Genomic DNA, 27,035 nt, shown 5'->3' with positions numbered 1-27,035 from the left:
GTGTTCTGCTTCATTAAGGAGCTTTTTCCCCCACAGGGTGAGGCTGTTCGACTGGCCCGTCAGCTGCCTACAAATTTATGTCGAGAAGATGTGGAGGAAACCATCCACCGGATGGAACGCCAGCTGGGTGACACCGGCCAGACCTGCATTCATAGACGACCATTTCTCCACCACCTAACGGATGTCCCCTCTACAGAAAAAGAAGCAAAGGCTCTGTTCAGGCCTTTAGACTTGTGACAAATAAGACCACTTACACAGCTATGAAACTGTCTCATTTTATTTCAGTTTACCTAATTTCTCAGCTTGTTGCCATTTTCCATCCAGATTCGTCAGTACATTAGATGAGCTATGTGTTAACTATGGAAAACTATGTTGATGCAAAGTTTATCATTTCCACAGAGCATCAAAAGACAAGCGTAATGACTTGATGAGAAAAGATAATTAATTTTTTCCTAAAATCTGCTGTTGCATATCACGAGAACTAATCTCTTTTGTACTTTAGAGCACTCATTCGAGTATTAAACTAAGAACTCAAACACTCAAAACTGGGACCCACAAGGTCCAGAACTTAGTATTTCAGAGAGCTTTAGTGTCTGTTTGACACAGCTTTCTGCATTAATGTCAGAAGTAGGAAATAACTTGTCATCTTCTGGTTTTTTTGCAATAAACAGCAAATTCTTTTCAGCAATTACATTGTTCAGTTTATTTACCATCACAAAGAAAAAAAATTAACAGTTTTAATGTTAGCTTCTGAACTTTAAGGAATGAGATGATTTATGGGGTCAATACATGATGTAGGAAAAACGATGGAAATTTTGACTGGTTCATTACTTCACTGAGCCAGTCGAAGACACTTCCTATAGAACTATTGAAAAACTACCTAAAAGAGACATCAGCTCAAACTGTCTGGGGGAGATTTATGTATTGAGAAATAATTATTTAAATAATTTGGGTCTAAATTTACATTTGTGTGGTTGTGCAGAGGTCTCCGACCTTCAGAAGGGCCACACTGGAAGATGGTGGTGGAATGATGCCGACTCACTTTACACACTAGGAAGCAGCAGTGCTAACATGTAGCATAGCAACAAGACTGGGAGAAACTCATCTAAAAGACTCCACCAAGCATTGGCAACCAAACCAAACACTGTTCAAAGGTGTCCATCATCAACATCAGTCGATGGCTTCCTGAGATATTTACCTGCATAACACCTCCATTAAAAAAAACACCTGGAAAATATTCAGCTTCACTTTTTTAACTTCTGCTGTAGCGCAGTTCTTCATCACACATCTTTTAACGCATTGCTAGATGCACTGGGCTGCTATCCTCTGGTTTTCCTGACAGTAATGTAGTTTTCTATTAGGATGTTTTCTTTTCTACTGTGTTCCAGGTGAATTTACACTGACAGTAACACACACCTTGATTCTGACACTTCTGTAGTAAAGTCTCAGCTTTCTACAGAGACCAAGATTATACATACAGCCCTTGTAGCTGTGAAAATATGCTTAATTTATTTTAAGGATGTCATTTCAGACAGGAGGCAGACATTAAGAAGAGGTTAACTAACAAACAAAACATACTATATAAAATAGATAAAAAAAAATATTCTTGTAAAGTTACTAAAACTTCTCTCATGTTCATGTAGGTAATAGCACCTGTATATCATGTACAAATTACATGTGAGGCACATCCTTCAAACTTTAATGTTATGATTTTGTTGAGCAGTTTTTTTGTATACTTTCTTGGATTAACGACAGCAGTCTTCAAACTGCAGTGACATCGGACTCCTCAACTTGATTTCTGTCCAAAAGCTAGAGTATCTCACTTTCCCTAAGCCTCAGTGTGGCACGCTCCAAAGCCAGAGATGTATGCGGTGCCAGCTACTGCCCATAACTCTTTTACCTTAATTAGTGCCAGCTGCCCAGCCTCAAGTATTGACAGATAGTTGTATATTATCCCTGGCTGCATTAAATGCTTCACAGATTTGTGCTGTAATTTCAACCACAAAGTTTAGCAAATCTTGACAGTGCTAATTTGTGGCCATGCTGCTTCCTAAAGACATCAGTATTATGCCAACCATCTGGGTTTTCTGGTGTCGCTTTAGGAAAGCATATTGCTAAAAACATGAGGTACTGACAATTAAAAAACAAAAACAAAAAAAAACATGGATATTTCATTGCCAATTTTCCTGGGCTGATTTGACAGTAGGTTGTTATATCTAAACAAGACTGAAATGTCCAGACAGTTTATTTAGTTGACCACCTCTGCACAACGAGGACACTTACAGCTAGACGAGGTTTTCATTCATTATCAGTACATATGGATACTGAATCGCACCACAGGGAAAAGTGCAATCTGATCACTCATCTTATGATAATATTATAGTTAGTCCTGCGAAAGGTCAATCTGCAGCACACGTCTTGTTTTACGTGGCCTCTGCTGAGAGAGCCCACAGATGGCTTCAGCATTGCAGCAGGACCCAGGCTCTGCAGAGTACCTCTGGGAAAGGCATAAATGCCAGCGAAGACCCGTGCCCCCCCTTCGAACCCTCTCTCTCCCGTATCGACCCTTGTTTGAAACGTCTGACTGCTGGATATGTGCTACTCAGAAATGTGTGCAGCAGCAGAATCTTCTCTGAATGCATTACCTTCGATATCCAAAGGATATATCAGAGTAATTAGGGAGGATTAAGTGATGATCATCTTTTGACCATGTGGCCATACACTTTACCAGGTCAGCAATGGTTCGTTATGCCAGCTGTCTTAACAAACACCTGTTGCACTCTTTTTTTTAAAACATATTTTCTTCTGTCTAATTTGAGTTTTTTGTTAACGATTAACCTAAAGTGAGGCCTGGAAAAGGGTTTTGGAATGCTTGCAGAATGTTTCACTTATTCGTGTCACATTCAGCGTCATCAAGATTGTTTTCTGCTCTCCTGTTACCTCCTTAATGTGCAGAGCTACTGCGGCTCAGGTCGTTTTCAGCAGCCAGAGCAACTATACACCCCTCATAACCCAGAAGTAACCATAGACTTTAACAGAGTCATCAAAATTGAAATAAAATGACATGAACTATATTTAACACCTTTCCCACTCTATTTTTGGAACTGTTATGAGAAGTGGCCATATAGAATACGTGGAAAAAGGACCACCTGCTTCTATTTAGAAATATAAGACTAGATGAACATCTTTATAATCTACTGGAAATGCATTAATATATAAGTTTCCTGTGTCAGCCTCATGTATGTGGTGGTCAGTTAAGTAAGAAGATCAAAAACCAGAGCTTATCTTTAGTGCAAAGCTGATTATAATCACTATCCAACTCATTGATTAATATACTTCCTAAAGCAGGGCCCTAATTGTAATATTTTGCATCTTTCAACTGGAGTGGTTTCTGCTTGCAGATTTGACATCAAGTTGGATCTTTAAATAGTTTAAAAGAACATTAACATCTGTACATTGTGGCACGTGAAAAAGAAGTTTGCTCTCTTTTGATTATACAGTTTAACATTATGTAAAGATAAAAAAATAACAATTAGGTCCTCAGCAGGTTTTAAATTAGGTAAATGCATCAGATTAACAAAACAGTTATTATACTGTACAATGGTTTATTTAACAAAAACTGACTTTTTCCACAGTTTGGCTTCACTGCTATTAATCAAATGACCTGATTAATGTTCAGTAAATATGACCATGTTGATCTGAAGTATTAAGGGGTGTGTAAACAATGCCAAGGAGGAAAAACGTCAGCAATGATCTTAGAGAATTAAAAATTGCTGCCCAAAATTCTCTTCAAGGGTTAAAAGGCCATTAAATAAGTGAAAATTTAAATTATGATCCAGAGTCTATCATTATATTGTGAGAAAGATTATTCTCAAGTGGAAAATATGCAAGACAGCAGCTAGTCTTTCCAGAAATGGACGTCAGACCAAAATCAGCCATCGCATGCAATGCTCAGAGAAATTACACCAGACCCAACAGCTACATCTCAGAATCCACAGGCCTATGATGTGTTAAAGGCTCAAAAGGTCCAGCTTGTGTGGAAGAGTTGCTATTCGAAAGCCTATCTTTAAAAAATAAAAATAACAGGGCAGCAGAGCTTATGTTTGCAAAGCTGCAACTGAGCAAACCAAAGGAGTTCTGGAGGAATGCCCTTTGGACAAGTGACATCAAAGTAGATCTCCATTCTTGCCATACAGCACCATCATACTGAAAAGCAAACACAAGATATCAGCACAAGCACCTCATATCAACTGTCAGACATGGTAGCGGAGGGTTGATCATCTGTGCTTGTTCTGCTGCCACAGGAACCTGGACAGCATGCAGTGGCTAAGCTGACCATGAACTTCTGTCTGATATCTAAAGTATGGCCAAAATCGGGTCATGTAACAGGACAAAGACCCATACGCAGCTACAAATCTACAACAGAAAATAAGAGAAAATAATCAAAGCGCACTAGAGAGACAAAGTCCAGACCTCAACCCCACTAACAGGCTCCAGCAGGTCTTTCTACAATGTGATAAGCTGATAACGCCATACCAAGTTAGTGCTTCTAAAAGTACTTCTACAAGCTGCAAGCTAGTCATGAGGATTGCTTCTGGATTTTGGCTTTGCTTTAATTAAATATATAATGACAAGGTCATATCTAATATGACTGTAAATTAATGACCAGGAAAATTTACAGCCAGTCTGATTTGTAAGGTAGCAACAGCTCTTTGATCATTTCAATGCTGGCAAGATACGCTAGCTATGCTTGCTAGCCTGTTAGCATACCCACTTTTTCTCTCACCAGATAGTGAAGTCTGCAGCACATCTGCCTTTAGTTTACTCAGTATTTGTTTTAATCCTTAGTTCGGACAATTATAATTTATTACATTATTATATTATTATTATATTTTAGCTTGGTGATAGAGCTAAAAGAAAAGTGTTTGTTCATCATGAGGACCTTAACTGGCACTTCAGAATATGAGAAATTGGTGCAGTAATTTATTTAGACATTTGTGAACATAAGTAGAAATAAAACATTTGAGGCAAAACTGAGTTAGTATTAATTGAGTTATACTTTTATCAATTTTGTTTATGACGCTCTTCTTTGGAGGTTGTCTGCCTTTTGCTCCATTCTCTGTCAAGATGATCCCACACTGGTTCAATAAGCAGCTAATGCCCTAAAGCACTAGAGGATAATTGCTCAAGACCTCATCTGAAGTTTACAAGAAATATTTTTCAACACCCAAACTCCGAAAATTAGTTTAATACAAATGCAAAACATATTAATTTTAAGTAATCTGGTAAGTTAAAGTATATCCAAGTTATTATTTGATCCAAAATTTATCCACATAGTATATTCCATAGCCTTGAGTTGGCAGTTGAGCTTTTTTTTTATTTTTTTTTATTTTTTTATCAAAACTCCATTTTTTTTTAAGTACCTTTGAACTGTCAATTTCTACACTGACTAAAACCACATGAAGACATTTTTTCCAGAAATTAAAACGTCATTAAAGAACAAAGGTGTTCAAATCTGTCGCCAAGCCCCAGCCTTTATCAGCACTGAGAGGGCAGCTTAATCAAAACCTTCAACCGTACCACAGCCCATATGGGACTAACTATTAAAGCTTTGCATCTACTTGTTGCTTTTCAGCTGGTAATTGGTAGCGGTGCCTTGCTGTGACTGTGCACTTTTCTGCTAACCACCAAACAGCCACTTAGTTCTTTTTATGGCCTTGAGGCACACACTAATGTGATGGGTGTTAAAAACCTGCAGGTTCTCAACTGTTGGAGAATTTACAGTCTCACCACATTCAATTTCATGGGTCAAGGGCATCTGTAGCGGGGCCATCAAGTCTACTGTTTTTAATCACTTGTCACCAGAAGTCCATAAGTCATACTCCAACGTATGCTTCTTTGAAAATGTTGTGTAAAATGTAAATAAAAACAATGCAACACTCATCAAACCATATTTTACATAAATACAATAGAACATAAACAATATATAAAACAGATGTTGAAATTAAGAAATTTTACTATTTCATGGAAAATATGAGCTGATAGTGAATCTGAAGGTAGCAACACGTCTGTAAAAAGTAGTTCCAGGGTGATGTTTAGCATGGTGTAGCATCCCCTCTTCTTTTAACATCTTTCTGTAAACATCTGGGAAGTGAGAAGACCAGTTGCTGGAGTTTTAGGAGAGGAATGTTGTCCCATTCTGGTCTGATGCAGGATTCTAGCTGCTCTACAGTCCTGGACCTTGGTTGCTGGATTTCTGCTTCCATGATGCTCCAGATGTTTTGTATTGGTGAAAGGTCTGGACTGCAGGCAGACCAGTTCAGCAACCGGACTCTTCTCCTGTGAAGCCTTCTCTGAAGAGACGTTGTCTGGATGGGAGCAGATGTTGCTCTAAAACTTCCATGTACTTTTTACATTTTCATCTGCCCACAGAACAGTTTTCCACTTTACCTTACACCGTTTACATGAGCTTTGGTCCAGAGAAGACAGCTGTGTTTCTGGATCCTGTTCACATCTGGCTTCTTCTTTGCATGATGGAGCTTGATGGTAGGATCTTCAAAGTCTTCACATTTTACTTTGAGAAACGTTTTTCTGAAATTATTCAACAATTTTTAGATCCAGTTGGTAAACATCTGTCCATCTTAACATCAAAGAGACTCTTCCTCTCTGAAATGCTCCTTTTATATCCAGTCATGTTGCTGATCTGTTGCCAATGAACCTTATTAGTTTTTTTTTTTTACCAATTACCTTTTCAGCCTTTTGTTGGACTGGACTTGTTGCATATTTTAGGTAACTAAATAGGAGCTTTATCTTAGCAGGAGGAAAACATGGTTTAAGCTAAAGCTGTGAAATTAGCAGTCTAACGGAGGACTCTCCAAAGGGATTAATAAAGTATTTCTATTCTATTCTATTCTAACTGAGTCCAGGATGCCCAGCTCAATGATTATCTGTTTTAGCTGCAATTTGACGTTTTCCAGCTTTGAGTCTAACACAAAAATAAAGGCTTTTTAATTCTTCAAATAAATAATATATAAACATATTGAAACCTTTCTGAAAGCTGGCTTATCTGCCGTTATCAATAAATATCAATCCTGCATTTAGACAGTCTCCTGGATTTATCTACCACAGCCTGTTTCTGGAAAGTATTGCTTTCTGCTTGAATGTCACTTAACTGAGCCTCTTGTAAAATTAATTGTGTGCAGTAATCTGTAAAAATGTACCATAAATGTTATTTCTGACATGTCAAAACCTATCCAGCCTTCTTTGACACATACCTGATACTGCTCTACATCCGTCTGTGTTAAGAGCAAAGGGAGGTTTCCATAATCTTCTCTCCCTTAGTCTCCTTAGAGGAAGATCTATTCTTCATCACTGTCAACTCTCTGTCCCAAGAGAAAAAGATGCTTAGCTGCTTTGGAAGTTAAGGCCACGTTTTTTGCTCGTCACCTAATCATTCCTTGCAAACAAACATTGACACGGAAGAATTTTGTAAACATATCTGGAGTGAACACCAAATTTGTCCTCTCTCCAAACTTCCAGTAGCTGTACAGAGTCATTAATCATACGATGGCTTCCCTGAGGTGGCTGTCAGTTTGAGGGTAGGAATGGTGATTCCTCATCCGTAAGTGAAAAAGCAAGCAGAGTGCAGACGGAAAGGATAAATCATTTGAGAAGTGAAGACAGGCAGCGTTCAGCACCTGGCCATCTGGCCCTTATCATGTCCCAGACTGGTTAATTTTATTGCTTTTCATTGCTTTCCGAAAGCCCAAAAGAGATTTTCGCAAACAATCTGTCAATCTAGCCTGAGATAATCTCCTTCCACTGGTTGTTTTAGTGATTACAATGTTAATTTTAAACATTATTCCCTCATTAGATAAAATGGTTTCCCAGGGGAGCATTTCTTAAGTTGGTAATCATCTCATAATGTCATTGGACACTGTGCTATAACCCTGATCAACTTTATACAGCCTCATTTCTCTTACTTCTTCTCTTGCTTTATTTCACACTGATTTTTATCACAAATAACTACAAATTAACATAATTTTACAAAAACATTAAATAAATAGTGTTTCTACTGGACTACATACTTCTTTACTTACTGCCACACCTGTTAAAATTCTTCTCCTCATAAAAAGCTCTTAGTGATCAAACTCCATTGGACCTTAAAGATCACAGAGTTCTAGATTTACCCAGCAGAGCACTTAATGGTCAGACTGCAGGTTTACTTTTGGTTCCAAGAAGTTCTAAAAGAAGCAGAACCTCCAGGTATCAGACCCCTCTTTGTGGAACCAGCTCACAGTTTGGCTTCAGGAAGTAGAAAAAGATCAAACTTTCCTTCCTGATAAATCTCATAGTAGGTCTGGCTTGGTGGCTTTAGTTCTGCTTTACTCTCCATCTAGAAATATATGACATTGGTGTCATTCATTTGTGTTTCTCTTTGTCTTTTTCAGCAGGTATTCCTGGCTTAGAGTTATGCTGCTTGTTGACCCCTCTTTCCTGTCTTCTCCACCCCCAACCAGTCCAGAAAGATGATTGTTCTTCCTGGTTCTGGTCCTACTAGAGGTTTTTTTTGTGCAGGTCAGAAAGGAGGATCAAATCACAAAGAAGATTAGATGTAATCTGTTGGTTTCATGATGTGTTGTTATGTTTTTATGAATTGTTTATATAAACACAGTTACTATAAACGGGACTAATGTGGATCATATGATGGATTTGTTTTTACTGGGTTACAATTGACCCTTTTCTTAATTTATGCATATGTCACACGTGCATGTGCATTACCGCAATGGAGGGCAGAAAGCTAAGCTATTAAGTGAAATAGGTTTTGTGTACATCTTTAGTGAGGAAATTAGAGCAATTCCAGAAAGTTGTTGTGTATCTGACAAGGAGGTACAGAAACAGAAAATACTTTTTTACCAGTTTTCCGTGAAGAGACGGCAGCCCAAGTAGGAGGCAGCATTAGTAATTTTTTTTAATTTATTATTCTACTGGATTTTTAGAATTTAATTAGGGGTTACTCATTTTTATCAATAAAATAATCACTGGTAACAATTAAAAGATAAGATGGATCAGAATAATTCAAACTTACCAACCCCAGCAATATTTACTCTGTTGGTGGAAATTATTCTCAAATGCTGGTCATAACTTCCTTTGGTTTGTGGTTTTTATAGTAATTATTCCATAAGGTGGCTCCATATCCCCATTATTTGACCGTGAGATCACTATTTTGGATTTTCCCCTCACCAAAAAAACTCTGTGGCATGAAAAAACTAGTCAGGCTACAAATAAGTTCCATGCAAGACAACTTTACTACAAAAATGTTTCACATATTGACATTTTAGTAATGCAAAAAACAATAATAATGAATGAAATAAAATAAATAAAATATATATACAATATACTGTACAAGATTTAGAAAAAATAAAGGAAAAATATAAATAAAAGAATAAGCCTGAGTGACATCGGTGCAGATTTTAGTAAATGTTTTGGATAGAACTCGATACTTTCTGCCCATAAATGCATCGCCTGAATGGAGCGTGTTGGACATCAAACTCACATGATGGCACACGTGTAAAAGCATAAAACGAAATGTTGATGAATTGTATTTTAAAAACAGTGGCTCACAAATGAACGGCTCACAGCTCTGACTCGGCTCCCATCGTTCATATGAAAGAGTAGTTCAAAAGAATTGATTCGTTCATGAACCTCACATCTCTAGGTAGCATGAGTCAGTCGCTGTGAAAATGTCAAGGTATGCACCGGCACCTGCCATGTTTTCTGCATTTCAGTGAAAGCATTACTAACCTGCTTACTTAATAAATGCATTAACTAATTTGTTAAATGCAGTTTAACGAATTAACAATCATTAGCTACGTTTACATGGACAAATATGTCATGTATCCAATTCATTCAGTTGTAGAGTCAATGAATTACTGAATGAGCAGGGGTCAGTGATGTTTCCACTGAATTGTCGTGAATTGTCGCTGTACAAATAAATCTTGATTTAATTAAGTCAGTCTCCAGACAAATAAACAAAAGGCACTGTAAGTCATTTTTTTGCTAACACCAGTAAAGTTGGCAGGTGCATTGACGAGGATCCCCACAGTAGTTGAGAGAGTTTGAAGATGTCTTCATACAGCAGAAAAGCCTGAGACATTTCCAAACAATAAAATGTCTCACTTTTAGCATTCAGTGCTTTTTATGTTCTGTTGTGAATACAATTTAGATTCATGAGATTTGTAAGTCGTTGTATCCAGCTTATTTTTGGATAGGGGTTATATGTTGAACATGGCAAGTGTCTTGTTTGGTAACCTGAAGAAGTGCAGAGTAAAGTTTGAGATTGTTCAGATGATGGATGAGTCTGGTTTGGTGAGCTCTCTGCTGCTCATGTGGGTAATGATTGGAGTATTAGTAGAGCCTGACTCATCAAAGCCCGTAACTGCATCTTTAACCCCACAGTTCAGATAACATCTCCGTGACACCAGGCACATGCACTGGTTTTTATTATTTACAGTAAAATATCCAGATTTCCTCCTGATTTAGTTGATTTAGCCAGGTTACAGCAACTAGTACAGCTGCAACATAACTTCTTTTATTTGTGTTGCTATTTTTATTGACAGTTATAATTAATGGATGTAACTATGCAGCTAAATGGCAAAAGCGTTCACTGAGTCTTTTATTTTAAAACCTCGTGGCATCTCTTTATAATAGAAAACAAAAATAAACAATACTAAAATATGGGTGAGGCAAAACATGCAACAGACAAGTCACTGGAGATGCCATTCTCTTTATTTATTCTGACTATAAAGTGCTGATCAGACTGGTTCCTTTAATTCAAGCAGGAAAAATCATGTAGGATGCATGAATTTTACCAGTATCTACAGTTTTTAATATCAAACTTTTCCTGCAGTGGAACATACGGTGACTGCGTTAGCTTTTCACCACCGTTGAGGACATGTTCGCTTCAGTCATTCGTGCTTTGACAACTCAGTCTGTCTTCTCCTCATGTTGAGGAAGGGTTTTACAAGAGCTGAGTGATCTGTCAGCAGAAACACTTCTCCAGATGGTCTAGTTTGCAGATGTCTTCGGAGTGCACCTGGCAAGCCTCTTTAGTCTGTCCACCTACATTCCCTTTCCAGGACATTGCTGTTGGAGGAATTCAAACATTGGCTGTAGTAACAAAACTGCTCCAAAGCTCTAGTCCGTATTGTTGATTAAACTATCACAAAAGACAAAATAAACATTGTATTAATACTTAAACCATGTGTCATCATTTAAACAGAGAAATTAAATATCTAAATGATCTGAATGTAATACTTCAGTGAATATTAAAGCTGCTGCCACAGATCCACCATTCAGTCAGTATGATTTTTAACTTTATCGTGGAATTTGTGACACAAATTGCTGTGAAACTAGGTGTTAATTTCTGGGTGATGAACCTTCCTGTTCCTGTCCAGGTTATCCAGGTGAAATTTGCTGTCCTGAAAATCAGTAACGCAGCCGTTGCAGAGCTGAACCTGATGTAAGCCTCCAGTCTCCTGGTCAAGGTTGTTTTTTCAGCCAATGTGGACCTAAATAAGCAGAAGTTTGTTGTGGCAGATTTTAGGGGTCATTGCACCATTTATAAGGTCATAGTGGTGGTGTCATTTCTACATTCCTCTGATTAATCATTTTAGTCTTAAATGGAAACCTCAAAGTTCCTTCAGTTGTTTCTATCTTGCTGTTGTTGCACTTTTTAATCTCTTGGGTTATAGTTCATGTGTTTTTATGCATGCATGCATAGTTATATGTGTTTCAATTTATTAGTATAGAAGATGTTTTTAAAAACAAAAAGTAATATCAATATTGTGTTGATGATACACCATGGAGGTAAGATCACAATAGATATAATTGAACATAATTAATTGCCTTGAGATTTTTTATGCACTTTTCATAGTTCCTTACCCTCTATTTTGAGTAAAATATAATCACCAAAAACAAATGGAGACAATAAAAGATGAATTAGTTTTTGATAGCAATATAGTGACATCATGATAACATCTTTATTGTTCATGTTTTGGCCACAGTAATTAAATAGATGACAGCTCTGATAAGCATAGATGTAAAGGTAGTGAGAGAAGAACTCAAAACATTTTTATGTAGGAAAAAAGATGTTCAAGATAATAAAATCCAATCAAAGAAGTCATGGATTCTTTTTCACTTAAAATTGAGCAGCAAAATTTAGATACACTTACCTGCCATTTTATCAGGTCCACCCAGGTTGGATCCCTTTTTCCTCCAGAACTGTCTTAAATCTTGGGAGACTTAGATTGAACAAGGTGGTAGAAACCTTCCTCAGAGGTTTTCTCCATATTGACATGACAGCATCACACAGTTGCTGCAGGTTTCTCGGCTGCATCCATGATGAGAATCTCCCGTTCCACCACATCCCAAAGCTGCTCTACTGGACTGAGATCTGGTGGCTGTGGAGGCCGTTGGAGTCCAGTGAACTCATCGTCATGTTCTAGAAAGCAGGTGGAGATGATCTGAGCTTTGTGACATGGTGCATTATCCTGCTGGAAGTAGCATCAGAAGATGCTCCACTGTGGTCATAAAGGGATGGACATGGTCAGCAACAATACTCAGGTAGGCTGTGGTGGTTAAACCAGGCCATGTTGGTACTAAGGGGCCCAAAGTGGGCCAAGAAAATCTCCCCCCACCATTACACCAGCAGCAGCCTGAAGCGTTGATCCAAGGCAGGATGGATCCATGTTTTCATATTTCCACCAAATTCTGAGCCGAGCATCTGAGTGTGGAGCTGAAATGGAGACTCATCAGACCAGCAACGTTTCTCCATCTTCTATTGTCCAGTGTTGGTGAGTGTGTGTGAATTGTAGCTTCAGTTTCCTGTTCTTAGTTGACAGGAGACACCCGGTGTGTCTTCTGCTGCTGTGGCCCATCTGCTTCAAGGCTGGACGTGTTGTGTGTTCAGAGATGATGTTCTGCAGATCTTGGTTGGAACCAGTGCTGATTGGACTTCCTGTTACCTTTCTATCATCTCCAAACACCAAGACATTCTGGTCCAGACAACTGCTGCTCACTGGATCTTTTCTCTTCTGCAGACCATTCTCTGTAAACCCTGGAGATGGTTGTGTGTGAAAATCCCAGTAAATCAACAGTTTCTGAAACACTCAGACCAACAACCATGCAACGTTCAAGGTCACTTAAATCTCCTTTTTTTTCCTCATTCTGATGCTCAGTTTCAACTTCAGCATGCCGTCTTCACCACGTCTACATGAGTAGATGTGTTGAGTTGCTGCCATGTTATTGGGTGATTAGATACTTGTGTTAACAGGAAGTTGAGCAGGGGGACCTGATAAAGAAGATGGTGAGTTTACATAATTTTATTCACTTAACTTTGCAAGGTGTGCAATTCCTGTATAACAGAATTAATTCTTTAGCAAGTTCTTTAAATTTATATTAAGCTTGCATTAAATGTGAATTTGTATAAAAGGGTGTAGGAGCACATAAAGGAACGCTGATTCTACGCTTGATATTGGCAAAGCTAATGTAATGATTATATTTAACCACACCGTGAGTACCCAGGATTTCACAGTCTGTTGTTCCTGTAAAAATTATTTATTAAATATATGAGTTACAGTTATAAGTCAAGTTAAAGGCATTTCAGTTAAAGTTTAAGTTAATGTGTTTCTGTGATATTCTACCACAAATCTAAATACTTTAAATATGAAGCCAGATTTCATTAATAGTATAAAAATATATAAAAACAGATAGATGATGTATCAATCCACTTTTACATTACTAGCAAACTTGATCAGTTGTGTTATGCGTCATTATTGATCATTTATGAAGACTTGAGGAGGAATTCATGCTCTGTCGTTTAACTTTCTATTAACTTTACACAACAGGAATCCAGTCCAATAACGGTGTCTCCAGCTGCCTTGGACTACTCCCTTACCCCCTAACATCCTTCTTCCCCTTCTCTCGCTCTGACTTCCTCACCTGTCAGAGGTGGAATGTCGCTGGCGGATACAGTCCTCCAGGGTCCAGCTCTTGACAGATGTGAGGATGCTCAGGCTAAATGTTTCCCTACTCCTGTTCAGGAGCACCAGACAGCAGCTGCTGTCTGCTCCCAACAAGCAGCCGCAAGGCTGAACGGAACAGCTCAGACTGTTGTCGGCGGCTTAGAGGCATGCTTGCTGTGGAAGAGGCTGATTTTTCACCATGTTTTACTGGTCTTCTCTTTCTTTTTCTCTGTGCTCTAACAGGCACCTGCTGGATTAGAATACTGGTTCTGGAGAACTGTGGAAACAAATTTAATTGGGATTTATACATGTGACCCAGGAGCAATGATGTTATTGCATCAAGTGGCTAATTTTAAAAATATGCGTCATTAGTAATATTGTGAGAGTAAACAGTTGGAGGCTGTTGGAGACTCATTAAAAGTTCATGCCCATGTCAGACTGCAGATGGAAACAGCATAGCTGTAGCAGGACACGTGTGGATAGTAAACTGGTGAAATGTCCAGACTGAGCTGTTTCTGCTGGCATCACTCATGCTCACATCAAATCTTTTATTCAACCGTCACTTCTGATCTTCTGTTCACTTTTCTGCCACCAGTAAACAGAAAAGTGCAGAATCTACTATCCCTCCCCCTCGTGGGGGGAAAAGAGGCTCTGTAGAATCACTCCACCCGGGTCTGTTCTGTGCAGTGGCCGATTTTTGTGGCAGTTTTCCAGCTCTCAGCAGGAAAGGAAGTGGCTCTCACGGGCAGTGCTCAATTCGCCCTCTACTGGGCGGAAGTCAGGCCTCAATGAGGCCGTCAGTCGAATAGGTCATGCTGTCAGAGCGCACCACAGTTCACATCCTCTCATTAGACTGCAATACTTTCAACATCCCCTCACTGGGGGAAAAAAAAGAAAAGAAAAAGCAAAGTCAGGGAAACTGGGCTGACTTGTGATAAAAAAAGGCTCATGGTGATGGAAGTGTGCAGGTGTAATCAGGTAGATAGAGAGCGTATGAATCAATCTTCTGCACACAGCGGAACCCGCGGAGACGATCAGTTTACACCATGTGTTGAAGACATAAAGATTCTCAGCTGCTGAAGAGTGAAATGAGGCTCCAGTGTTGTGATCATAAGATTGGATGTGATCTGTGAGTCAGCACAACAGCAGCGAGCGCCTCTCTGCTTTTGGGGACAAAAGCATGCCCAGTTTCCCTTCTTTTAAACATTTTTCTTAAAATTATGTGTCAAGTTTGGGATTATTTCTTTGCCATACGATGATTCTATCTTAAAATGATGTGATTATTATACCTAAATGATGCATTGCAAACATAAAGCTGTTGAAAGAAACAACTCCACAAACAAGCTAGAGACTTTATTTGTTAAAACAAGTATATAGAATCGCTGTATTACATCTTTTTTATCTTGCTACATTGTGGTTTTATACATTTACCATCAGTGGCTTAGAAAGACAACTCCTAATGGAAACAATTGCATATGTATACAATACAAATTAGCAAACATATCAAAATCAGTTTTTACAACTTTTGTAGCAACCAATTCTTCCTATTGGTGTGCCATAGTGCAAACTGTGTTGTTTGTAAGACAGAGATTTAAGCATGATCTCAACATTCATATATCTCAATCTGTTTTCTCTGTCTTAAACACATTTTCATCTGTAGGCTGCATTCACTGTGCCTTCAGTTCAAGTCCTTCTATCCAGTAAGGTGAATTTACAATCAGGATAATTCAAGTGTGTCGTGCAGGTCAGGCAGTTTTGGAGGATTGAGTCGGATGTGGTAGTGCGGTCTGTAAAAGAAAAGAACTCATCACGGGACGGATGAATTTCAGAATGAGTGTTGTAGATGTGTCTGGGGTGCTGCTGTGGTAATGGTGATTCAAGGTTTTGCTGTCTACCTCTTGTCACTCCCATGAACATTTGACCAGGGTGAAACGTCACTCTTACGAGTCTCAAACTGTTTTCCAAGCCCCTCTCAAAAAGTCCTTGAGGATTCTCTGAAAACATAACTGAAAAGATGATTATCACAAACGTAGCAAGCATTGCAAAAAGTGTGTAATAGCATGTATCTTGGATTATGACTGGAGAGTAGTGGAGTAGATGGAGTATCAGCCAGCATGTTGGTCTAAATGGATAGAGTGCAGAAAACTAAGACAAATGGAAACCAAAAACATTTTTTTTTTGATAGCTTTGATCATTTCTGTCTACATTCACTCCAAAGCCCAACATATTTTAGTTCGTGTATGTTTTTGTGTTCCTGCATCCATCTGGCTTCAAGCCTGGATGGCTAAGATGTGACTGGAGGAAAGAGAAGTGGTGGAAGCACTGCCCTGCAGGAAGCTGCAGCTGTTTATGGCCTCTACTCTGGTTCTATTGCACTGTGGTCTGCAGGAAAGCACTGGAGCTGGTGGATTGGTTGTGTCAGAAAGTCTGAAGTTTGGGTGGGGGGGACCAGACTGTGGTCAGCCCCTCTGGCCACCCCCATTTCAAGACGGGGTCTCTGTCTCAACTCAGGAGCATCCGCAACGGTCCACCACCATGGATGGGATCTTGCCGTAGATGATCTGCTCTTTGTCGTTAAAGTAGAGCATGTTGATGGGTGACATCTTGGTAGGGGTACAGCAGGGACCTGCAGTCCCTCTTGGGTTCGCCTTGTTCACCAGGTGGGTGTGAGGGTACTTCTGTAAGTGCATGTACTCGCACTCTCCAGAGCAATAGTTGGCCTTGTAGCGCTTTGGGGCAATAATCCAGTCCCAGCCAAAGTCTTCAAAGTCCACTGTGAGAGGGTAGCGGCAGCACCGGGACTCTGGAGAGTTCTCATCGCAGTCCAGGCCTGAGTCTCTCCTGGCTCGCTTGGGGCCCTCTGAGATCTTCACCTCCATGAACGGTTGCTGAAAGGACAGAGAAGACTTTGAAAACAGCTGGTTTAAAAGAAAGAAAGAAAGAAAGAAAGAAAGAAAGAAAGAAAGAAAGAAAGTTCCCAATTGACAGCATCCAGCTTTTCATTTTTCAGTCCAGCACTCTGGCAGCTGGTTTTAAAACATGGCACGATAATATTATGAAACTTTGAGTTATGGAGAAATTAAATCAGCCAATGGTTGGTTACCCACAGCTGTCTAGGTTTTCTAATTACCAGAGAGTCTGGTGACAGCGTTGGAGCTGCTTGATGTGTGTTTGCCATCGATAGTAGCTATGTGTGTGTGGGTGTGTGTGTGTGGATGTGTCTTCAGGCAATTACTCTGATTTGCACAGTCACACCGAATACTTTTAAGGAATGTGGAACGGGTGAAATTTTATGCAATCAAGCAACAAGATTTAAGGTTATGTGGGCTGGGCATTTGTCCAAATGCAGGTGTGTGTCTACATGGTGTCTGTGTTGATTAACAGCTCTCAAAAGTCTTTTATATCTTGAAATGCTGGAATGTTTTACCACCTGCTGGTTCTGCAAAGCCTCTGCCACTAATAAAACCTCTGGAGTTTCCATAACACTTTGTACAGTAAATCCTACAAAGTTTCACTCTCAGCCTTAGAAATTATATATATATATATATATATATATATATATATATATATATATATATATATATATATATATAAATATAAAATAAACCATTATCTCTAATAAAAAAAAAATAAATAAAAATCTTGACTCACCAGTCCATCCTCTCCTCGCTCCGCTGCGGTCACGGCTAAATCTTTCCCCCTCGAATCAAATGCTTTGATCTCGATGCCCCAGTTGGTCTCCGGTTGCCGCAGCCACACAGACAGCACTTGTTTGACGTCAATGCTTTGCCAAGAGCTGACCCCGGCGTTCACGTCGATTTTCAGGGAGCGGATTCGTATGTGTCTGCTCCCGTCTGTGACCGGCATCAAGCGGGAGATTTGCAGGAACACGGTGGTTGCCTCGTCCGCCGGCCGCAGATGCACCCACAGCTGCGCTCGAACTACGCGGCTGGCTTGAAACTTTGGTGCAAAAGAAAAAAAGCAGCACTTTGGCTCTCCATCCACCTGGACGATGGACTCGGCTGTAGTACAAAAAATGGTGGAAAAAATTATTGTAAAACTGACATTTATGAATAGTATCCCGCTGTTGGATTGTAAAAGTTGATAAAAACGTTACAAGACGCACAAAGTAACGTCTGATACCTCATTTTAAAACCTGATAACATTTGTAAATACACATATTTACCATGAACATATGTAAACATGAGCTTCGAGTCCAAATTAAACCTCTGGGAAACCTTCTGTGCGCTCTGACTCGTGCGTAAAAGTGCAAAAACGCAAAGAAAATCTCAACTTACGTTCAGTAGCCATCATCATTATAGTCTCTGTTGTTGCGTGTTCGTCGTCCTCTTCCATGACCACGTCCTTGTTGTCATCTCCCAGTACGTCGTACTGGTCGAGAAGCTGCTGCAGCGGCGGCGCTTTGGGCAGGAGCTGCTTGACGATGTCGCGGCTGATGTTGGGAGCTTCCTTCATTCTCAGCTTGCTCAGGATTTGGGACTTGATAGCGTTTAAGCGCATGGTTTTAATCTGCTGCCGGACGTCGCAGGTCGCGCACTGCTCCGTGTCCGCGGGACTGGCGGTGGAGGGTGGCTGGTGCGTTTCTTGATCACTCAGAACAACTGGACCCAAAGCAGTCAGCAAGCTGAGACACAGCGCAATCTGAGACAGATGCATTGTCTCCAAGGTGTGAAGAGGTTTTTATTTTATTTTCTTTTTTTCTTCCTTTTTTTTTTTTTTTTTTGGTTCAGAAGAATTAAAATCGGATCCCCTGAAGAGCGTTCGTGGTGAACTGTGGTTGTATAAATGAGCTACTGATAGACATCATAGTTTATTAGCGCGCACCTTTTTATACTCCAACTTTAGCCTCTTTTGTGTCGTCAAAAACTATGATTGGCTGGACAGGCAACAATGAGTTTTAACCGACTGACAAAAAAAAAAAACTTTTTTTTTCGCTGTCAAACCACGGAGGCACGGTAGCTGAGGGCATGTGCTGAGCTTGTACACAGATGGATCCACTCCCTTCTTACACCCATTGCACACGGGGGGCACAGACCAGTCAGGGTTTTCTGTCATCCAAACGTAGGAAATAAATTAGAAGTGATAAAATGCAGTTTGCATTAAAACTGGAAAACAAATCCTGATATTTTTTTAACACGCATTTCCCTCTGAATATCAGATATCTGTGTTTGCATGTCTCTGTGACGAAAGGTGCAGCTGTTTCTGCTCTGATGAATAAGAGCCAGCTTGGGAGAAACTGGAGTTGTAATATTAAAGGCTGTAATTTATTTCTTATTTAATGTTAATGAAACGAATTATTGGCTACTGAGATTAAATAAAATGCGTATTATTGGTTCTCATAAACACAATTGGAAATATGATGGTTTTTCTTCAAACAATTAAGAATAAAATAACATAAAAGTAGTTGGGGCTTGTCCATCCATCCATCGTCTCATCTACATAGCGCCATCACGTGGCAACTAACACGCCACACATCAGAGGCGTTATCATCTTCTTCCTCTTCTTTTCTTTTTCTTCTTCTTCTTCTTAATAATAATAATAATAAAAATAATAATAACAATGACTGATAATGTGAACATATTTGGAATCTTCTGTTGTGAGTTGTGTGTTATAAAAATGGGTTAGGTACATTTACCTTAATATTTCTGTCTACTGGAGAAGGAAACATTTGCATTTGTATTTATTTATTTATAAATAGGCTTAATATATATTAAATAACATGTACATGTAAACATGCAAGATTATGTGCAAGGCTAATTTCCATCTTGAGCTGAGTATGGGCAAATCATCTATCTATCTATCTATCTATCTATCTATCTATCTATCTATCTATCTATCTATCTATCTATCTATCTATCTATCTATCTATCTATCTATCTATCTATCTATCTATCTATCTATCTATCTATCCGTCCGTCCGTCCGTCCGTCCGTCCGTCCGTCCGTTCATCTATGGGATCTTCAAAGTCACATTTTAACATTAAAATTTTTAGACCCAGTATTTCTGTAAAGTTGCTTGATTTCATTTCCCACACTCGCACCTGCATGAGTCTGCAGTAAATGATTGAAAGTGGCATAATTAGAACATCTCTGCTGAACACGAGCATTCTGTCTCTCTCATCAGGCTGTTTGCAATTTGTGGTTGTTCTGCCATATTTAAAGGAAGTCTATGTAAATCCTACTTTCCTGTTAAATCACCAACCCCAGCTTTAAACTACCTTTTAAGTAGTATAGCTCTCTTCTAAACTGCTGGAATTAAATAACACATTTAATAGATACCAGTTAGGTTTCTTCAGAGAGAGCTTTAAACTTGCAAAGTTAACCATTCCAACAAGGACTAAATGTAGGCAAGATACAGCACCTAAAGATGGGGCCAAACTCGACCCATTCCTAGTGGGCATGGGACACCGCTAAAATCTGAATGGCCCCCCAGGTGCTACCCACAGGCTGTCAGATTCCAACAAATATTCAATGTAAATTTACATGTTAGTAAACCTCAAAAGTCCAATTGCAAGTGAAAGCAACGAGAAATTTACTTCATATGATGTTCTGTATCAACACTGCCATGTCATTATGCAGCATATATACAACATTGCCTCACCAGCAGCCCATGTGGGCGATAATGTTTGTCTGTCCACACTATTTACATTTTATGAAGAGGATGTAAAACTTATAAAAGATATGATATGATGATGCTGCAAAGTTAATGTCGAAGAAACACTGAAAAAAAAACTTGGCTCAAAACAGATCAATGATGTATAAGAGTTTTTGCAACAGTTATTAAAGTAATAAAATACAGAATTAACTGAGGTAAAGTGTTGATGAAAAATATCATTGGTTTACATACTGTTGCCTGAAATGAACAACCTCTCTGGATGACCTGTCTGAACAATAAGACGCATCTCATCAAACTCTTTCAATACAGAAACACATTTACAGACACCTGTGAACTTCATTCTGGTGTAAATACCCATATTGGAGAAGTATGCACCTTTGAAAGTAGTGGGAATATAAATACAATGGTAGATGTAGTTGCATCAGTGGAGGTACTAATGTATGACTATTTATATGTAATAACAACCCATGTATATGTTCATACAGGTGTCACAGAGGAAACATTTTACACATGCAGTCACAACTTGTCCTGCCATGAGAATACATCTAAAAGACAGACTTGGATGAAAACAGGACAGTAGTGAACAAAAATCCACCCTTTTAGGTAATGCAAAGAAACACATTCACAATGTGATGCAACGACCCAATTCCTTTATATTTGTTTGCTTATTTAAAATTCCCTCTTTTCTTTTCTTTTTTCCCCCTGTAACCACTCCCATCTGTTCCTGTGTTTACTTTATACTTCTTGTATTTCTTTTCTACTGATTGTTAAATTTATGTTGCAAAACCTGTTAAAAATAAAGTAAAAAAAATAAAGAAAAATATTATTGGCTGTTTTTTATTTTATTTATTTATTTATTTTATTTATTTATTTTTATTTAAGTAAGTAAGTAAGTGAGTAAGTCCTTCCTTCCTTGCTTCCTTCTCTCGGCGCTGATATTTTCTGCCGTTGTTCCTCCGGACGGCCGGCAGGTGGCGCCGTTGCTCCGTGCCGCTGCACAGCCGCTGTCGGTGCGCTGCGGCCGGACTCGCTGCAGCTTCGGCTCGGCTCTAATCGCTGTGAAGAGTCTTTACTGAAGTCAGACCAGACCAGACCTCTGTTTCCTTCTGAGCTGCGGAGCTCACGTCGGTGAAGCCGACGTGTAAAGCTGCAGTGAAACCGTCTGCTGGAGGGTCCACCTGGATTGGATTATTTCTACTATCATCGTCCTCGTTTTTATGTTTTATTTTATTTTTCTTTTCAAAAACCTCCATCAGAGATTATCGGAGTGCTTCATCTCTCCTAATAAAAGCATCGAAGAGCGGCAGGAACTTGGGAGATAATTTTGTTTGTGAGATCTCCGTTTGAGGAGCTGAAGGCAGCGGGGCGACACCACATGATGTCCAGATTGTTATTCACTTAAACGACCTTGGGATATCTCTTCTGTGGCCGGATCTCTTCTTGCTAGAATGGGGGAAAATCGGACCCTTCTGCCTCAAAGTACGTAAATCTTTTCTGCATCAGATGTTGTTGTGAACATTTTATCAGTGATGTGTTTGCAGAGAAATCTGCAGAGCAGCTTCACACACTGTGTTCAAAGAAGTCAGTTTAATCCAGAGCCCATGTTTCTGACCTCATCTCACAAATTGGTGCACGCAAATATAAAGACACCTTTAAAACCAGTTAAGCTTATTAACAAAGTGTGAGCGGTGGAAGAGGATTTCGTGACAGCATCCAAGGTTTAAGTCTGAACCTCCAAATGTTGTTTTACTCACAGGGAGACTCCCCACTCTGAATAAATGATTCATGGCCTGCATGTTGTGTGGACTACAGCATGCTTTCTGAATGGAGCACATGTCTGCTGTGCAGCAAGGCCTGTAGTCCCAGACGAGGAGCTGTCACAGTGAATCAGGCTGTAAAGGCTCGGTTAGTGGAGCAGATGGGAGACACAGGCTTACAAAGCTGCAGCATCAGTCCACTCAAGCAAGACACAAACGTCCCTGTGTCATGTCGAACAAAATAGGGGCGAGGGATTGAGTCATAAAACACTCTGAGGTAGAGGTGGGAGGGGCGGGGGATGCATGAGTAACAATTGGAGAGGAGGAGAGATTTTATTTTATTTTTTTAAAATGACCCTGTAGAGGTGAGAAGGGCCATGCCGGGGCCTTGACCTGGAGCCAGCTGCCAGAGACAAGGTCACAGAGTCGGCACACTGTGGAAATAGTTGACAGCCCTCTCCACACTTCCTGCCATCTGGTGTTTTAAGGCTACGCCTGAAAAATAAATCACTGAAGTTGTTTATCTCCCTGTATCTCATTCCACTCTTTTTTATCTCTTCACAGCTGAAGAAGGGATGAGTTTTTGTCACCAAACAAGATGGACTGTTTGCACCGGTACAGTCAGAGCTACACAGGGATGGACCTCCTAGCCACTCACCTCTCAACGCCCTCTAGATCGATATTGTAACCCCCTTTATCATTACACATGTTGACACACAGTCATGGATGGATGATAGTGGAAGATAGCAGCTCAGAAATAACTATGTTGATGCATGAGCTGAACATTTGACCAGACTCCGGTACATCTCCCACCCTAAGTGAATCAATGCTATATCCTCCAGAGAATGGGGTGTGTCAAATCCAAGAGGAACGACCTCGCTTCTCAAAACGCAAACTCAGAGAAGTTGGAAGGCAGAAGCAAGGTCATGAGGGGCGAAAAGGCCTACCTGGTTTACTCAGAGACAGGCTCAGTGGAGAGCTCCCCTCAGGTGAACCCGGTGCTGCTCGAGTACGCCCAGAAACTCTCAGAGGAGATCGTGACCCGGGCCGTGCAGCAGTGGGTGGAGGTTGACAGCCGCTACAGCGACATCCCCTACATTGAATGTGACGTGCCATGACACAGGAAGTGGTATCGCACTGCTTGGACCTTGATATCTGCAGGTCTGCACATGGCCGAATGAATCATTCAGAATGAATCTGTGATGAGCGGGAGTGAGAATGAGCTGTCAGTAATTCAGTTTTGACCTATTTCTGGATTGGATTATTCTTGGATTTGCGCCTAAAACCCTCCTTCAAACTGACCAAAGCACTCTGATCCCATCTACGTCTCTGTGATTATCTGTATCAGAGCTGAGGCCTTGCTGTGGAGCAGCGTCTTCTCTTGGATATCATCTTTCTCAGTCCATATTTGTACCATCTTAGTGGATGCTGGCTCTCCGTGACCCGACTCATAGCGCAAAGCAAGAAATCCTATCAGATATTGCCTGGAACCACGATGTTCCTCCATGCCAGTGAAAATCTATCCTGTCCACTGTTGCAGTCCCCAGGCCAAGATTGTCTCCTCTTACGGAAAATGTTATTAATAGATCCCTTCATTTGTTGAAGGCGCTCACTTGAAGCCCTTAGCCTACTTGGTATCACCAGGTCAGAAACACAACTATCAGTCCAACTTCCTCTGGTCAGACAAAAGGATCAGTTGCCTGAAGTTGTCTCTTAATGGCCTCCCAAGAGCTCTGCTTATTTCACTGCCATTGGCTGGCCTTGATCACTGCCCTCCATCTAACAAGCTGAATCCTCAAAATGGATCCAAATGATGCATTTCCTCTCCTTTTAGGAACTTGGACAGTGTTTGGCTCTTTGGAGGACCCATGGGTCTCGTAGCCATAAAGAAACCAGAGCATGAGAAAGGACTGACAGACATTTGAAAAAGATCTGACTCATAAGTGGAGCCAGAATATGAAACAACAGATAATCATTTGGCTATAAGTTGTAGCCCCACTTTAATCCACTTTGTGTCATTGTAATGTCTAACTGAGAAAAACTGCCACCTGACCTGTAGAAGCAATGCAGAGATACAGAACTTGAAAATGTCTTTTTTTTTTTAGGTCCAACATGTGACTTATTGAAGGTGTTATATTTTTCAGTGGGACTGGGTGAAGTGCTTTGATTAGTTCAGCCCGACTCCTGCTTTCTCAGGGTGGAGTGCTCTAAGTTTAGTGAAGTGGGTTTCCTGATAGGTGAGCCAAACTACTACTAACTCCAACTTAAACAGGTTAAACCTGAATATATATGAAACACAACCATATGTCCAACATCCTTCCTACACACACACACACACACACACATATATATATATATATGTGTGTGTGTGTGTGTAGCATCAGACTGCCAAATGTACCGGTTGGTACGAGGGATGTCAGGATTTTAAATTTTCTTGATACAATTATTGTGAGTGAAATAATCACGATTATCACGAGTTTATTGATTTCAGGACACTATAAATGTGTAGAATAAAATTAAATCAGTACTCCTTATAAGTTTTATTTATTTCTATCTTTTGATGCCAACATGACTAAATAATATAACAACAAAGTAAAGTAGTCAAGAAGTCTAATTCTACCTAAATCCCTCTGCTCTATAAAGGATAAATAAATCCTACAAATTGACTCTGGATTTTTCTCAGAGAAAACAGATGGAAGGGCAACAGGACCTCCACCTGGACTTGGGAGGCTTCCTTCTGAAAACTACATTATAAAAACGGTTTTGAACATTTCTTTTTAAAATGAGTCGAGAATTTAGAAACAAAGACATGTAGCTAGCTTTGACTTCCAGCCGTACTTTAGCATATTTGCTGCGGTTTGATAAATAATACTGGACCAGTGGAAATAAAGAAACAAGACCACATATCTGGAATTAAACACGATTTTTTCCTGCAGGCCGCTTAACACTAAAGACTAAAAAGGCATCGACTTCACATCGAGGTGATTATGTTTGAATAGAGAAATATCATCTGCATAGTGTGCCATTCAGTGAACTAACTCATCCCGTTGTGCTGTAAATCCAACCGGAGTCACACACAATTACAAAACTGCAAATGACACGATAACATTTCTGTTATGTTAGGTAAACATTTAACCCAGCTACGAGCATTTAGAAGACTGGTTATCCTGCAGGTAGTAAAACATATTGAAAGTATTTCCTTTCATATGTCTTGTTTTACAGGCTGCTGAGCCGTCCTCCACAACGACACCGTGATCTTGTTTCTTTTCCGTTTAAAAGAAAATCTGACAAAAATGATTTAATCAGTTTGTTTGGAGGGAATAACTCTGCTCTACTGTCCCACTCCGACACGCCTCTTCTTCAGCTCACGGAACGAAAACAAAGCAGCACAAACCTCATTATATATTTAGATTTTCTTCTGTGTGCGGGTTTTGCTGATCTGCTGTTGTGGTTCAGACAGAATCCTTTATGGAAAGTGATGATGTTGATGGTTGATTATGACTAATTGATCATGCCGTTTAATACTGCCATTATTTGTGAAATCAAATGGTGAGATCCCTAGTTGCCACAGCAACCTGGATTGTTGTTTTCAGTGAAGATGCTTCCCATTTTTTAATTTCCAAGTAGGCGTCACACAGGTCTGGTTATATGGAAGGTGATGCTACAGAAAAGGGACTCAGAAGAAAGAAAGTCATGCGAGATACACTCACCGTCCATGGGATTATCAGAATGACAAGTCGCATTGCCATTTTACCCGTAAAGACTTAAACTATTTGCAGTGACAGCAGCTCTGAATACTGTTGTAGTGATAAAATAACTGAAGCAGCAGTAAACATTAGCTGATAAGCCATAAAAGGAAGTGGGAGGATACTGTCACCGCTTGCCTTCTCCGTTAGACTCCAGGAAACGTTTGTAAACTGCCCGAGACCAATAAAATCCACATGTAATCACATTTTATTAGGAGGAACAGCCACAGCAGATGTCTCTTAAATAGAAGTCCATCATCTTGTTATTGGCATTTCAAAGCTACAGTTTACAAATTGTATTTTTTTAGGTTACAGGTTGAATGGTTGATAACAGAAAGAAATGTTTAAAGAAATGTAAGAAGAAACTATAAAACACATCTATAAATATGTGAAATCTAATTTGCACTGACCCGTGTGGACAGATGCATGTCTCGGGGTCTTTATGGGATTGTTCTCACTGTATGTCTAACTCTCATCTGGATGCTAATTAGCTTTGCTTCAGATAAAGTGGGAAAAGCTCAAGTTTTAATGTTGTGCTGAAAGCTGTTTGCTGTGAAGGTTTGCATCAGCTCACGGACTGGCAGTGTGTAAACTACCAGTTCTTGGTTATCTTACATGCTGATTTTACTGTAATCAAGAGCTGGCCCACCTGCTTCAAATGAAAAGTGTTAATGTGTGTCATATATGAATAAGATTTAAATTTACATATTGTGTTAACAACTGATCTTTATTCAAACTCTGACACGTGTTTATCCAGATGAAAAGCAGTATCTTAGATATCTTCAGACAACCAAGAACAGCAGTCTTCATTCAAACATCCGTGTCTTCCATGTGATGCTTCCGTTTGAAAATCATTTAGCTTTAAAGCTTGC

The 27,035-nt window shown here is 39.7% G+C and overlaps 2 protein-coding genes across 4 annotated transcripts in view; one reads left to right on the top strand and one right to left on the bottom strand.

Moving 5' to 3' along the window:
* pms1 (PMS1 homolog 1, mismatch repair system component) overlaps positions 1–684 on the top strand; it is a 39,271-nt gene extending 38,587 nt beyond the window's left edge. For all 3 annotated transcript variants that reach the window (XM_042001397.1, XM_042001398.1, XM_042001399.1), the window contains exon 13: positions 37–684. In XM_042001397.1, coding sequence (XP_041857331.1) covers positions 37–237 — 201 coding nt within the window. In that variant the 3' untranslated portion in view covers positions 238–684. The remainder of the gene's footprint in view (positions 1–36) is intronic.
* A 14,705-nt stretch (positions 685–15,389) lies between these two features.
* On the bottom strand, positions 15,390–18,850 carry mstnb (myostatin b). Its single transcript, XM_042001426.1, has 3 exons — positions 18,323–18,850; positions 17,676–18,046; positions 15,390–16,912 (listed from the first exon to the last, which is right to left on the bottom strand). The coding sequence occupies exons 1-3, from the start codon at positions 18,699–18,701 to the stop codon at positions 16,532–16,534; spliced, it is 1,131 nt and encodes a 376-aa protein (XP_041857360.1). The 5' UTR covers positions 18,702–18,850; the 3' UTR covers positions 15,390–16,531.
* Between the last annotated feature and the right edge of the window lie 8,185 nt (positions 18,851–27,035).

The sequence above is a fragment of the Melanotaenia boesemani genome, chromosome 12, assembly GCF_017639745.1.
Source record: "Melanotaenia boesemani isolate fMelBoe1 chromosome 12, fMelBoe1.pri, whole genome shotgun sequence".
In the NCBI taxonomy this organism is placed as follows: domain Eukaryota; kingdom Metazoa; phylum Chordata; class Actinopteri; order Atheriniformes; family Melanotaeniidae; genus Melanotaenia; species Melanotaenia boesemani.
This window is presented reverse-complemented; position numbering and strand designations above follow the sequence as displayed.